The 14,341-nt window shown below is 41.9% G+C and overlaps 1 protein-coding gene across 1 annotated transcript in view; it reads left to right on the top strand.

Annotated features, from left to right (window-relative positions):
* Positions 1-955: 955 nt before the first annotated feature.
* Positions 956-14,341, top strand: part of LOC137285306 (uncharacterized) — a 52,299-nt gene continuing 38,913 nt past the window's right edge. Inside the window, exons 1-10 of the mRNA XM_067817640.1 lie at positions 956-1,087; positions 2,220-2,272; positions 3,074-3,243; positions 5,711-5,871; positions 6,553-6,703; positions 7,389-7,629; positions 10,046-10,119; positions 10,436-10,585; positions 11,229-11,334; positions 12,220-12,365. Of these exons, the coding sequence (XP_067673741.1) occupies positions 1,068-1,087; positions 2,220-2,272; positions 3,074-3,243; positions 5,711-5,871; positions 6,553-6,703; positions 7,389-7,629; positions 10,046-10,119; positions 10,436-10,585; positions 11,229-11,334; positions 12,220-12,365 (1,272 nt within the window). The 5' untranslated portion in view covers positions 956-1,067. The remainder of the gene's footprint in view (positions 1,088-2,219; positions 2,273-3,073; positions 3,244-5,710; positions 5,872-6,552; positions 6,704-7,388; positions 7,630-10,045; positions 10,120-10,435; positions 10,586-11,228; positions 11,335-12,219; positions 12,366-14,341) is intronic.

The following is a 14,341-nucleotide window of genomic DNA, read 5'->3' as shown; positions in this document are numbered from 1 at the left end:
CATATATAGTCTGTAAACGTAAACAATTTTACAAATAACAAAGTTTAAGATTGTCGTATATCCCGATTAGATACTTCAAATGAGTCACAAACATCTGTTTTGATTATCAGCGATTGTGGTGAATTATGTTCATAAAACGTCAAAGTGATTTACCCTAATACCATTCACATATACATGTATATGTTTTCATGACCAAAGACTGTGGCATTCTCCTTGCCAGAGATTAAACTAACCTCAAACTCTCTAATCAACAGACTAGTCCATTGCACACAAGGTATATGCCTGTTGTAGTATTAAATAATCCCTCATATGCTGTGTGACTAGTGAGAGTAGGACTAATGGGCGTATGACTAATGGACATGGCCTAAGTTCACTAAGCCACATTTTATGGATGAACAACTTATTTATTTAGGTCATACAGATACCGATTCTTGTATCGCTGTCAAGCTGGCATGCCTGTATCGAAACGTCGCATCACTTGAACTGAACTGAACTCGTTTGGGACGGAAACCTCTGGAAAACATGACGACTACAGTAATGTAAAAATATTAAAGTATAAACTTGTGAAGCAAATGCACTGATTACACAAAACACTGCTGCACCCACATTACGTGCAAATGTACGGAAACCTGTGGCATCAGCTATTTTTGTAGTGAATTGTCTCACCGCTGGCATTATTTTCATTTTCTCTCTGCTTCAATGTTTTGATGTTGCTTTAATTTTTTAATCTAAAGTTAAAAAGAAATCACTGAAATATCGAAAACATAATCAAAGCAAGGGGAAATTTCACTGAAAAAATACTTCATGCTATGAAAGTGGCAGCATCAGACTTACGTACAAATCAAGGTCATCTATGGGTATGCCTTAATATGAGGATCTCCCGTTCCCGCACACATATGTAACACGCTGCACGTCACAACTCTCCTGTCTAGCCATCACTGTGGATATCTGCTTTATTATGTGTGCGTCCCATGAAGCCGTGTTACACGCTTCGCAGGCTCCAGCTAGTGTAGACGCACCATTCTACCAGCTCTACCTCTGGAACACCACCTGAGGCATCCGTAAATATGAGTAGAGGATTCAAAAGGTAGGCCTAGGGTGTTTCTCATAACAATTTTGTCTAGTAGATGTGATCTGGAGTAAGACGGCAATCTGAAAAGAAAATGTTTTATTTGGCCTGTTGGCCCAATGTGGATTATGTAGTGCTTTAACTCATTACATTGAACAATTAACATGTACTATGCCCAAAGCAAATATCGACTAAATGCGACTGAAAGATTTTGCAGTAGTGTATTTCCATACGACTGTTTGGAGGTAAGACATCTAGAAATCAGTGATTTCAAACAGACAATTATAGACCTCCAAAGACACCATGTCAAAAACCACCTCCTCTGCCCAACAAACAAGGGCAATATTTTCATCACTGCGAAAATAACATGTGTGTACGCGTTTGACTGGAGACTTCCTACTAAGACCCGCTGCCCCTGTACAGCTTCCCTTGTCCGATACAATAACATACGGTTATCGCAATGAAGAAAATACCATGTAATAATTATTATTCGAATGAAGGTGTGTGATAAATCCGGACATGGACTCATTTAGAAATAGACGACCATTGACGTGAAAACAGTTATAGCACAACAGCCCTTTCTCCATACGTCCTATCATGTGTGCAGCCGAAGAGGGGATGTTATGTAACCTACGGAATGGCACGTTAACCTATAAGTAAACTGCTTTACATGACCGCAACTAGCGAAACAGTGAGAGCTTGTTTATAGACCTTGTCACACTGCCGACAGGAAAGACAAGGTCAGTAACTGTATCGGGGAACAGTTACTGTCGACCGTGACAATCACATACGAAAGAGGGACCAGCCACTGCTTACAATAATTTAAAGTCTTCTTCTTTAGGGCGAGCCTCTTATGGATCATATCCACAGCAATTAACGTGAAAAACCCATTTATGCTTGCAAAACCTGTCATCAACTTGTCACCGACTCACATATGCGGGTTATTACCTTTGTAGGAGGGATAAAATGTAGGAGGGATACACTAATGTTGGATTAAACTGAAATCACCCAAGTATTTCTGTTTAGTTGTGTTATAGCGAGGATGGTGAAAGCGAGGTAACATATTTTCTGTTATATGAAGGCTAAAGATAATATAAACGGCAATGGTAGGACGCAGTGCAATCGATACAAATTTATATGTCTGTTTCAGAAACACTGCTCTTAACGGAATCAGCTTTACCTTAAATGGGAAAATATGTACAGGTATGACGGCTTTCATTTTACTTTGTCATGAAGGAAGGCAATTCTTGCACTTGAGTTAAAATCAGTCCATCATTGTGAACTGTTAAATAAAGATAAAAAAAATGGAAATGGTTAATTCTTCTCTCGATGAGATAAAGAAACAGTTCACCCCTATGCATGCCATTAGCAGTAAGACATATTTTTTCCTCTCTCGATCACTCTGCCGATGTCAGTGATGAAAGGCAGACTGCTATAATTTCCTTCAGCACACCACCATCCCACCTTGATTATAAATAAAGCCTATGCTTAAAGGCGATAAACTGGATCAAAATAAGTTGTCGATAGAGGCTCATAACATCAATCACTGGTTTCTCAAGATGAAATATTGCTCGTGTTAATGAGGAAGAAATGAAAAAAAAGCCAGAAAACATTCACCAGCATGCAATACCTATTTTAGTATTACCTCTGTGTTTGAGTTAAATACCTTGAATAATTGGTGAGATTTCTGGCTGTTTGCTGCAGGATGGCAACAAAGCTGATTCAGTCCTCGGTCGGAGTATCAAGACATGATTTAGTCTTGGGCTGAAATAGCACATTCGTCGTCTTATTAGATAATGCCTTTTGTTTGTTATTACAATGTCTTTTGTTTGTTATTACAATGTCTTTTGTTTGTCATTACAATGTCTTTTGTTTGTTATTACAATGTCTTTTGTTTGTTATTACAATGTCTTTTGTTTGTTATTACAATGTCTTTTGTTTGTTATTACAATGCTTTTTTATTGATGGCTTCAACAGCCAAGACTTTCATCTTTGTGTTGTCAGTTGATAATGCCTATGACGTGACGGCATCCCTCAACGACTACATCCGTAATGGCGCGGGTCTGCCAGGGACCAAGGTGATGTGTAAGGAGGGAGGGTGTGGCTGCTGCGCTGTCACCGTCACTAAGCCAGACCACAACACCGGGAGGGACACATCGTTTTCTATCAACTCTGTAGGTCGTTTAGTATAATTCTCTCAACCCAAAACCAGAAAGCAAACTGTTTCAACGTTGATAAAACCTCACCCTGAACGGATTCGGTCTACATGTCAGGTTTATAATGTGCCCATATTTTTGTGATAACTATGATACAGCAGTTACATCTCCCAGCGAGTCGTCGCCATGACCTACTGAGTCGTCACAACATGTTAGTGAGATCTTGGTAAGTAGTAACTCAGTAGACCCAATCTCCCAGTGAGTCGTCGCCATGGCCTACTGAGTCGTCACAACATGTTAGTGAGATCTTGGTAAGTAGTAACTCAGTAGACCCAATCTCCCAGTGAGTCGTCGCCATGGCCTACTGAGTCGTCACAACATGTTAGTGAGATCTTGGTAAGTAGTAACTCAGTAGACCCAATCTCTCAGCGAGTTGTCGCCATGGCCTACTGAGTCGTCACATTATATGTTAGTGAGATCTTGGTAAGTAGTAACTAAGTAGACCCAATCTCCCAGTGAGTCGTCGTCATGGCCTACTGAGTCGTCACAATATGTTAGTGAGATCTTGGTAAGTAGTAACTAAATAGATCCAATCTCTCAGCGAGTCGTCGCCATGGCCTACTGAGTCGTCACAACATGTTAGTGAGATCTTGGTAAGTAGTAACTAAGTAGACCCAATCTCTCAGTGAGTCGTCGCCACGGCCTACTGAGTCGTCACAACATGTTAGTGAGATCTTGGTAAGTAGTAACTAAGTAGACCCAATCTCTCAGCGAGTCGTCGCCATGGCCGACTGAGTCGTCACATTATATGTTAGTGAGATCTTGGTAAGTAGTAACAAAGTAGACCCAATCTCCCAGTGAGTCGTCGACATGGCCTACTGAGTCGTCACAACATGTTAGTAAGATCTTGGTAAGTAGTAACTAAGTAGACCCAATCTCTCAGCGAGTCGTCGCCATGGCCTACTGAGTTGTCACATTATATGTTAGTGAGATCTTGGTAAGTAGTAACTAAGTAGACCCAATCTCCCAGTGAGTCGTCGCCATGGCCTACTGAGTCGTCACAACATGTTAGTGAGATCTTGGTAAGTAGTAACTAAGTAGACCCAATCTCTCAGCGAGTCGTCGCCATGGCCTACTGAGTCGTCACATTATATGTTAGTGAGATCTTGGTAAGTAGTAACTAAGTAGACCCAATCTCCCAATGAGTCGTCGACATGGCCTACTGAGTCGTCACAATATGGTAGTGATATCTCGCTAAGTAGTAACTAAGTAGACCCAGTGTTCCACAGAGTCATGGCCTACTGAGTTGTCCACATATAGTACTTAGCTCTCGCGATGTCCCCGTGCGTAGTCCCAGTGTCCTACTGAGCCGTAACTATATGCTACTGGGCTCTACCAGTGTTCTGCTGGGTTTTAGCTACATCCTACTGAACTCTGCCAGTGTTCTGTGTTGTAAATATGTCCTTCTGTACTCTATCAGTGTTCTGTTGAGTGGTAACTATATCCTTTTGTGATCTGCCAGTGTTCTGTGTTGTAAATATGTCCTTCTGTACTCTATCAGTGTTCTGTTGAGTGGTAACTATATCCTTTTGTGATCTGCCAGTGTTCTGTTAAGTGGTAACTACATCCTGTGCTCTGCCAGTGTTCTGTTGAGTGGTAACTATATCCTGTGCTCTGCCAGTGTTCTGTTGAGTGGTAACTCTATCCTGTGCTCTGCCAGTGTTCTGTTGAGTGGTAACTATATCCTGTGCTCTGCCAGTGTTCTGCTGAGTGGTAACTATATCCTATTGTGATCTGCCAGTGTTCCGTTGAGTGGTAACTATATCCTATTGTGATCTGCCAGTGTTCTGCTGAGTGGTAACTATATCCTATTGTGAACTGCCAGTGTTCTGTTGAGTGGTAACTATATCCTATTGTGCTCTGCCATTATTCTGTTGAGTGGTAACTATATCCTACTGTGCTCTGCCATTATTCTGTTGAGTGGTAACTATATCCTGTGCTCTGCCATTATTCTGTTGAGTGGTAACTATATCCTATTGTGATCTGCCAGTGTTCTGTTGAGTGGTAACTATATCCTGTTGTGCTCTGCCAGTGTTCTGCTGAGTGGTAACTATATCCTATTGTGATCTGCCAGTGTTCTGCTGAGTGGTAGCTATATCCTACTGTGCTCTGCCAGTGTTCTGTTGAGTGGTAACTATATCCTACTGTGCTCTGCTAGTGTTGCCTGCACCAATGTCCTACCGAGCCCTTCAGGTGCCCCTTGTAGTTGTTACAAGGTCCTCTCTCTCCACATTGTCTTAATGAACTGTCTGTTTCCCCATGTCTCAAATGTTCCAATAAGTTGTCCCTGTGTTCATCGGGTAGTTCCAGTGTCCCACTGTCCTAGTGAAACTTCCTCAGTACATAATACCCCACTGTCTTGTTCCATTGTCACACAATGCACCAGATCGTGGACCAATGTATTTTCTCAAATGTGTGCCGTCAGTGTCTGTGTCCCCTCTACTCTGTGGACGGCTGGAAGATCACCACAACGGAGGGTCTGGGGAACTCCAAAGATGGATTTCACCCAATACAGAAGAGAATCGCAGAGTTCAACGGCACTCAGTGTGGCTACTGTACACCAGGGATGGTCATGAATATGTATGGGTAAGTGGGGGTACTGTACACCAGGGATGGCCATGACTATGTATGGATAAGTGAGGGTACGGTACACAGGGATGGCCATGGATATGCATGGATAAGTGAGGTTAATATACACCAGGGATGGCCATGGATATGTATGGATAAGTGGGGGTACTGTACACCAGGGATGGCATGAATGTGTATGGTTAAGTGGGGATACTGTACACAGGGATGGTTATGGAATATGTATGGAAAAGTGGGAGTTCTGTACACAGGGATGGTTATAAATGTGTATGGGTGAGTGGGGGTACTGTACACCAGGGATGACCATGACTATGTATGGATAAGTGAGGGTACTGTACACAGGGATGACCATGAATGTGCATGGACAAGTAAGGTTAATGTACAACAGGGAGGGCCATGGATATGTATGGGTAAGTGGGGATACTGTACACCAGGGATGGTTATGAATATGTATTGATAAGTGGGGATACTGTACACAGGGATGGTCATGAATATGCATGGACAAGTAAGGTTAATGTACAACAGGGAGGGCCATGGATATGTATGGATAAGAGGGGATACTGTACACAGCGATGGTCATGAATATGTATGGGTAAGTATTGATAGAGAAGTCGAATGATGGCCATGTAAACAACCAGCCATATTTCAAAATGATACAAAATCATGTTGTGCCACATACAGGTTGTTGCATCAGAAACCTGACCTGACAAAACAAGATGTCGAGGACAGTTTTGACGGCAACATTTGTCGCTGTACAGGATACCGACCAATCCTGGACGCAATGAGGACCTTCGCCAGGTCCACTACTGTTGGTCAGGCGTTGGACATAGAGGTGGGTGTCCAGTGTCCACTCTAAATCTTAGGGGTCTCGATGTGATGTGTGTGGACAATGTCTGTCATCTAAGTTAAACGTTGCCCGTCAGTGAGGTGAGTGAGTGAATGAGTTGGATGTTTACGCCGCTTTTAGCGATATTCCTGCAATATGACGACGGGGTACACCAGACATGAGCTTCACACAATGTTGGCATTAGAACCCATGTCTTCAGTGTGACGAGCAAACGATTAGCCAGTGTGCTACTGCCCTCTGTCACTGAAGCGCCTCTCGTGACTTGCACATTTTTAATAGATGGTGAGTATTGCGAATTCATTCTTCCCCTCGGTATATGCTTTGTCGCCCAATACATCACAGTACCACTATTCAATTTCATTCTGCTTCACTGCACAGAAAAGGCATGTTTAAAACCTGGTTTACATGCAAAGCAAAATATTCAAATTACTAACAGATAGAGTATGATATAAATTGCATCATCAATGTATTGATGACATATTCCAAATACGCTTTCATTTAAATATATGTACTAGTCTGAAAAGCTGTATTTTCTGGAACTGTTATAATTTAGTACAGATGTCACCTTGCTACAGACAATGCAGATTATTTGGCCTGTACTTGCAATATCGGACTCAATAACCCATTATCATGTTCCACAGTTTTGTCGTGTACATACTTTGTTGTTTAGGATCTTTCGAAGTCATCTTGCGAACCCACGGGCATGTCATGCACTGGTTGCCACAGCAACGGTTCCTGCAATGGCGAGACAAAACTTACCAGCAAAGCGGATGAGAATCACGGAGTGTTCCATATTGTCCGAGGGGACGCTGAATGGTACAGACCAGGGTCAATAAAACAACTGTGCCACGTGATGACCATGTATTGCAAGACTCACAAAGTGCGTCAAGTCGCCGGCAACACTGCCACGGGTAGGTTATCTCCATAGAAACTAATGCGTGAGTTTAATGACACTTTGAAATGCACAACAACTATGTCATACCGTAGTGCTTAAGGAAACCTCCTTGAGCGTAACGAACACCATTACATGTTTCCGAGGTGGAACAGAGAGTCAGAAAAAGATTGTAAGGGTGCATCCCGGATTTGAACCCACCACATTCAGATGTGCATGGTGTTGCTAGGAAAATCCATGGATGTGTTGCGTCTCTGGACCACTGTGCCGTCTCTGACCACTGTCCCAGGGGCACCTGGGTAGCCTCTCCGTCATAGCCAACATGTGTGCCCATGGATTGCCGTGGCCCTGTTGTTGGTACATGAAGAACATACAAGAAGATGAAAACACATCTATACACAAAGAACTGAATTTTTACAATGACAGGTTTTTCAACAGGTACATAACACTTCTCGTGGTGAGCACTATGGAAACGATCATTAGTTTTTGTCCGTTTGATCACCCTAGTCATAAGAAAAAGACAAAATTACAGGGATTCAGCTTGATTCTATGATGGTTATTGCTCATTTAGTTTCTCACAAAACTATGTCTGTACACGCATGGTCCAGGAATGTTTAATGTTGAATTTACTGGTGAATGTGAACATTCAAAACGTCATTTACAAGACCAATATCGTGTGTAACCCCCTAGTCACTGTATGGCAGCCAGCACTCTCTTCTTCATACCGCCTTTAGTGTCCTGATCCGCTGAAGGTGAAGTCTACACCATTCCTCGTGTGAAACAGCTTCCCACTGGGCCTGGGTCTATACATGAGAATCCCTTTGTTGCACACCACGACCAATCATGTCCCAGATTTGCTCCATAGGATTTTGATTAAATCGCAAGACATGTCAGAGGATGCTTCACTGTTTTGTGTGTGTGCGTACCGACTGTGTTATCCGGCATCGTATCAGGATGGTCTTCTGCAGATGGTCAGAGCTTTCATTAATGCACATTCTGTTGTTACGAAGTGTACTTGTTGCAGTGAAACCCTCCTTACAGGTCAGAAAACGACGATCTATTCGCGCCTGCGTTCCCAGCTATGGAGGCTTCACTGTATTGCATACCGTTCCGTCTTGTCTTGTTTCACCAACATTCATTTTACATACCTTATACACCCAAACATAATGGAATCTGACAGGAGTTGTCCATGGAATAGAAACATGACACTATTCATATAATTATACTATGCTGAATCAAAAAAGAAACTTCACATTCTTTCTTCAGGGCACTATAAAAGAACAAGAGATGGTAATATGGTTACTAAATTGTTATTATTTCATTGCTGAGATCTTTGTGATGTACACGATACACTGACAGTGTCACAATCAGTTCCATTAGGCTACACCGCCGTTCCGCCGTTCAAGTCACAAGAATAAAAATTCGAAATTTCTCAGTTCAGTATTGTAAATGGCCGCCCCACTGCCAAACACCATCTCCTCATCGACTGTCTGATGCTTGTGAACACGTGGTTGGGTATTCTGCGCCATTACTCTTGCAAGACGGCGCCAAGTTCTGTAAATTCTGAGGTTGGTTCCGAAGACCACTGTCCGCGAATCTGAGGGTAAACCTGGATTCATCGCTAAAGACAACACGATTCCCGTCTCTCTGGCTCCATCGGAGGTGACGTTGGGCCCACGGCAGACGCTGACATTGATGAAATGGCGTCAATATTGGCCCACGATATGGACGTAGAGAATGGAGACTAGCAGCCCCCGCTCGATTTCGAATGGTCTGTTAGGACAGTCGACTTCTAAACATCTCAGCCCTGGTTCGTTTAGCCTGCAGAAATCTGTCACGTAGTTATAGGTGACGTAGGACAATTTGACGGTCTTCTGCTTGTGACGTCACACGTGGACGACCCGACCTTGGGCGATCAGAAGTGGTGCCAGTTTGTTGTAGACGACCCCGCAAGTCATACGCTGTACGACGGCTGCATCTCATTGCTCTTGCGACGTCAATAACTGATCTTCGCGCTTGCAACATGCCAATGGCACTTTCACGTTGCACATTTGACAATCGTGGCGTTTAAAGTACTGTTAGAACTTTGGTTTAAAAGTGTTTTTTTGAAATTTTTTAGGCCAATGCAAACACGTGCAAATGAAGAAAACTTCGATTCGAAGATCACGTGATCGACTGCACGTGCAAAACCTGATTTGGCACTGACATCGTTTGCAAGACGAATGGATGGGTTTGAGTGGGTTTTGCTAAAGTTGTTTTTCTAGAGTTGAAAGATCCCGGCCTCCCGGATACATAGATGTATCATCAGAGAACAAAATATTCATTATTTTTAGAAATTACAATTTGTGAAGTTTCCCTTTTCGACTCAGTATATTTGTTGTGCTCGAACCTATACAGTGCAGTACATACATTTTTGGGTTTGATTTCTGTTTCAGGAATTTACAAGCACGATGGACCTTTTGACGCATATGTGGACCTCCAGGACCTCCAGGAATTCTACAAAACTCAGGTTAAATGCCATGTTCTTAATACAAAGCATACATCTACATGAGTAAAATTTATGCATATGTTTCAGACATCTAAATATGTACGAAAATCAGTACCCACTGCAAAGTTCTGTAGCCCATAGTTCAATCAATTGCATATGCCCTTTCCGCGTGGTTATCGATTTAGAACCAATACAAAGTCCGCTAAAATGGACAAGGGGTGCTACTAGTTTCGTTCTCACGGGGTTCAGCCCAGGTCGCTACCCAAACTACATATTTGATGGTACTGTGTACGACGTCTCTACATCCTAACTGCTATAACGTACATTTGATTGCTAGATCCGGGAGTCCAGTGTGGTGATCGGCGCCAACGTGACCCTCACTGTGCTGATGACGACGTTGTTGCAGCTGGCCCCCGCACAGGGATACGCGTATTTCACTGATGTCGTCACACACTTGCGGATGGTCGGCAATGTCTTAGTCAGGAATGTAAGTAGAATGTAACTGTTAATTTACCCCCTACAAATGCTGGACGATCTCAGATGGTCAGGATCTACGGTTACGTTTCCGCATCTACAACATCAATGCGCCTTTTCCATTTTACACACGAGTGCAACACACGTATCTACATCGGTTACCACCTAAGTAGTTGTGTTTGTGTTCTGACTGACCAGTATGCCAATTACTACAAACATATAGACTGTCGGATAGACATATAACACTGACATTGTCATAGTTGACGGATTCAACATTTACTGTGACATGGTCTAAGAAGGAGACGTCATGGACATTCGGTTACAGATAACACTTGTAACTTTTCTATACGAAACGTACACATATATTACATACTTATAACTGTGGCATTGTACCGACACATTTCGATCAGTTTGCCTCTGTCTGCGGCGTATTTAAAGAAACCGTTATAAAGTGTGGCGTGCAAGCAAAAGGAAAGGGCAGTCACTGTGACATATATACAAATAGGCGACGTTATGTTTTGGAATGTTAATGGCGTCAGAAACGCTTATACGCCTTGTGCATATAAGAAATGATATGTAGATTATTTATAGTGTTTTCTTATAATCAAAGTTTATATTACTTCGACAAAACTGTAGCAGATTATTTGGGCCACCAGGCAGGCACGTGGGCCGGAAACCTGATGGTCAAGTACTATCATCCAGAGTTCCCGTCCGATGTCTTCACCCTTCTGGAGGCTGTGTCGGCACGAGTACACATCCTGGGTGAGCATTATGGCACGGAGGCGCCCGACTGGTTCTGATGGTAGCTGCGAGAGATATATATTACACACTTCACAAGTTGAATGTTTTCAATACATTACTGTCTGTCCATACTGTATGGAGGCTGTAGGTGGAGGTATAGGTTTAGTCCATTTATGTTGATGATAGCGGAGACTATTGACGACCTCGCCGTAGTCAAGTATTTCCAAGTAAAAGGTCTAACTATGCATTTGACAAGGTCTCAGCGTAAGGTGCTAATACTCAGTCAATTACTATTTGCCACTGTTCAGTGGTAGGCAGTAGCACCTATGAGGGTAAGAGATGCCCAAAGAGGTTATAGTTGAGCTGCCACCATGGAGGGCACTATTGACAGAATACGTCATCTGATATAAGTTATTGTCCACTCATCAAGCTTCACATAGTTACCATAACATGAAATGGCTTCAGCAAGTTGGGGTCTTGGATTCCTCATTACATGATATTCAACGACAGTTACATGCAACATCCGTCCGAAGAAGGCGAAGTCGAATTCATCAGTTCTGTGGCCCAGATCTCGAGACTGCACTAATGTGCAGGGCTACATTCATATACTTGCGTATCTGCGTGAACGATTGTAATCATAAAACTTGGTAAACTTGTGCAGAAGTGTGTTACCGCAATGTTGGTTTCTATGCACGACATATGGGCATTACAACGGCTCTCTCTAAGGTTAGAGTGAGGTAGTGGACCTACATAAAGAAGTACACGGAGAGGGCACTTGTTTTATTCACCTTCCGCAATTGTTTACAATGCACTAAGCCCAATCTCAAGAGTTGCTTGCCTTGATATGGCTTATAGAACTGACCGAAACGTGTGTATGTGCACAAGAATATTATTGATGTATCGCAGACCACAGCTCTGAGACTGAGAGTGACCACGGCCTCACCGAGTTCCTGCAGCTGGACATGTCTGGCAAGACCATTACACGTGTGGAACTGTTTCAGCTAGACACCAGGATCCGTGTCCAGTCTTTCAAGATATCTCCCAGACACCAGGTACATCTCCACATCCTAACATTATACCGAAGTACCAGACACACGGATTGCCAAGGGATTCAATGTAATGTACCACTGTGATAATGTTGTAGAAGATGAATACCATTTTCTTTTCATATGTCCCGCCTATGGAAACCTAACAAAGAAATATCTAGCATCCTACTATTGTGCTCATCCAAATGAAAAACCTATGACTATGTTATTAACAAGTGAAAACACTATTGAAATACAGAATGTGTCAATGTATATCTATTTTGCATTTATACAAAGAAAATCTACTTTGAGCTTGTAATTTGTAAATATTCCACACGTGCTTTTCTGCTGCTCAGTTGTATATGTCGTGTATATAAATGTACTATAGGCCTGTGGCCTTTTAAAGGTCACATATACTGTAATAGGGTACAAATGCAAAATCACTTGCTGACATCGCTATAAATGAAACCCCGTCATTAAAACTGCTCATTTCGATCTTTAATTACCTTAAATCGACCTTTTTGTCAACCGTGCACAATTCTCAACCGCAAGCGAAATTTCAACCAATCAGGGCGGCGCGTCTCCATGACGTAATAGTGGGTATAGAAATGGGGGTCTGTGCAGTATTCATCTACATTTCTGGGGTTAAACTATTTCGTTTACAGGTTTATACAAACCAGCAATCGCGAAAGCTGTTCAGAAAAATGAAAGCTATATGTTCTCACAATCTACTATCATTTAGTTTTGTCTCCTGCTTTGCGCTAGTTTTCGAGTTACAACCCTTGTTTTCATAGACGATTCTGTCAAAATCACTTGGTGTTGCTAGGTTGTAATTCGTGTTATGTGGTATAAACCTACGCATTAATTGTCATTATTCACTTGATGGTCAGTTAATGAATTTATAACAGGCATAATTAGTGGTAACGCCACTCAGATTACCCGACAAAGGCCCCCATTTGGCATTTCTTGTGTCTGGATCGATCAAAGGATTAACCGATAACTGATTAATTAGTTTTATGGGGATTAAAATGGGGGAGTTGTCAAAGGGTAGTGTTTATGTGTGTATATTTACTAATCTATACTGAATACACTCTGTCGTGTCTGAGTCTACGTAAAACAACAACCTTCTTTCAAAGGATTACCCGCAAATACACCGATTGATTGCTCATTATTGGCTAACTAACTAAATTTTTAAAAAGAATGACGCACATTATGCTATCAGTTGCCAGGTTTGCTATCTTGGGTGACCAATGAGACTATACAGCAATGTGAAAAACCTGAAACGATACATCACGTTTTCGTATATTTTCGTATGGGAAATCTGCAGATGAATTATATATCACTTGTTTTTGTGGATATTGATGGATGCATTCCTCGAAGAAGGTAATAGCCTGACATTGCTCCTATAAATTTAATTTTAATATTTGCATTTTTGTTTTTAATAAGTTGTCTTAGCTTTCAACAGAATCATTGTTTTCGTCGTTAAATGTAATGATGCAGACGACATACACTAGGGCGGGCGTGCGAATTATGATTCGTATAGGAAAACTATGAAATGTCTACATATTACATTCCTGTTATACATTCGCAGATCGCCTCTTTTTATTAAGTTTCAAAATGCGTGCAAGTATGATTATAAAGTAAATAGGATTATGAGACCAAGTATAAAGACGTATTTTGACAAGTGTCTATAGATACCAGTGAGTGAACGTTACAAACCAAGTAAATTTAGCAAGTGAAGAAATTTATCGCGCAGTATTTTCACTTCGACCCCGACCTCGCTTAGATTATGTTACAGGTTGTGTCATGCAAAATCCTTTTGGTAATGATTCAAATACATACTTATGTTGTTTTGATTTTCCAACTTGATGAGAAAAAACCGTACATAATCTCATTAATTCAAATGGATTTGACTTCACGATTTTCAAAAATGGCGGAGCCCTGTCTTAAGATGAATGCTGTTTAAGTTTGTTTTCACCGACTTACAAAATCAAAATTACTTT

Source organism: Haliotis asinina, chromosome 5, assembly GCF_037392515.1.
Source record: "Haliotis asinina isolate JCU_RB_2024 chromosome 5, JCU_Hal_asi_v2, whole genome shotgun sequence".
NCBI lineage: Eukaryota > Metazoa > Mollusca > Gastropoda > Lepetellida > Haliotidae > Haliotis > Haliotis asinina.
Note: the sequence above shows the minus strand (reverse complement) of the source record. Positions and strands in the feature narration are given on the sequence as shown.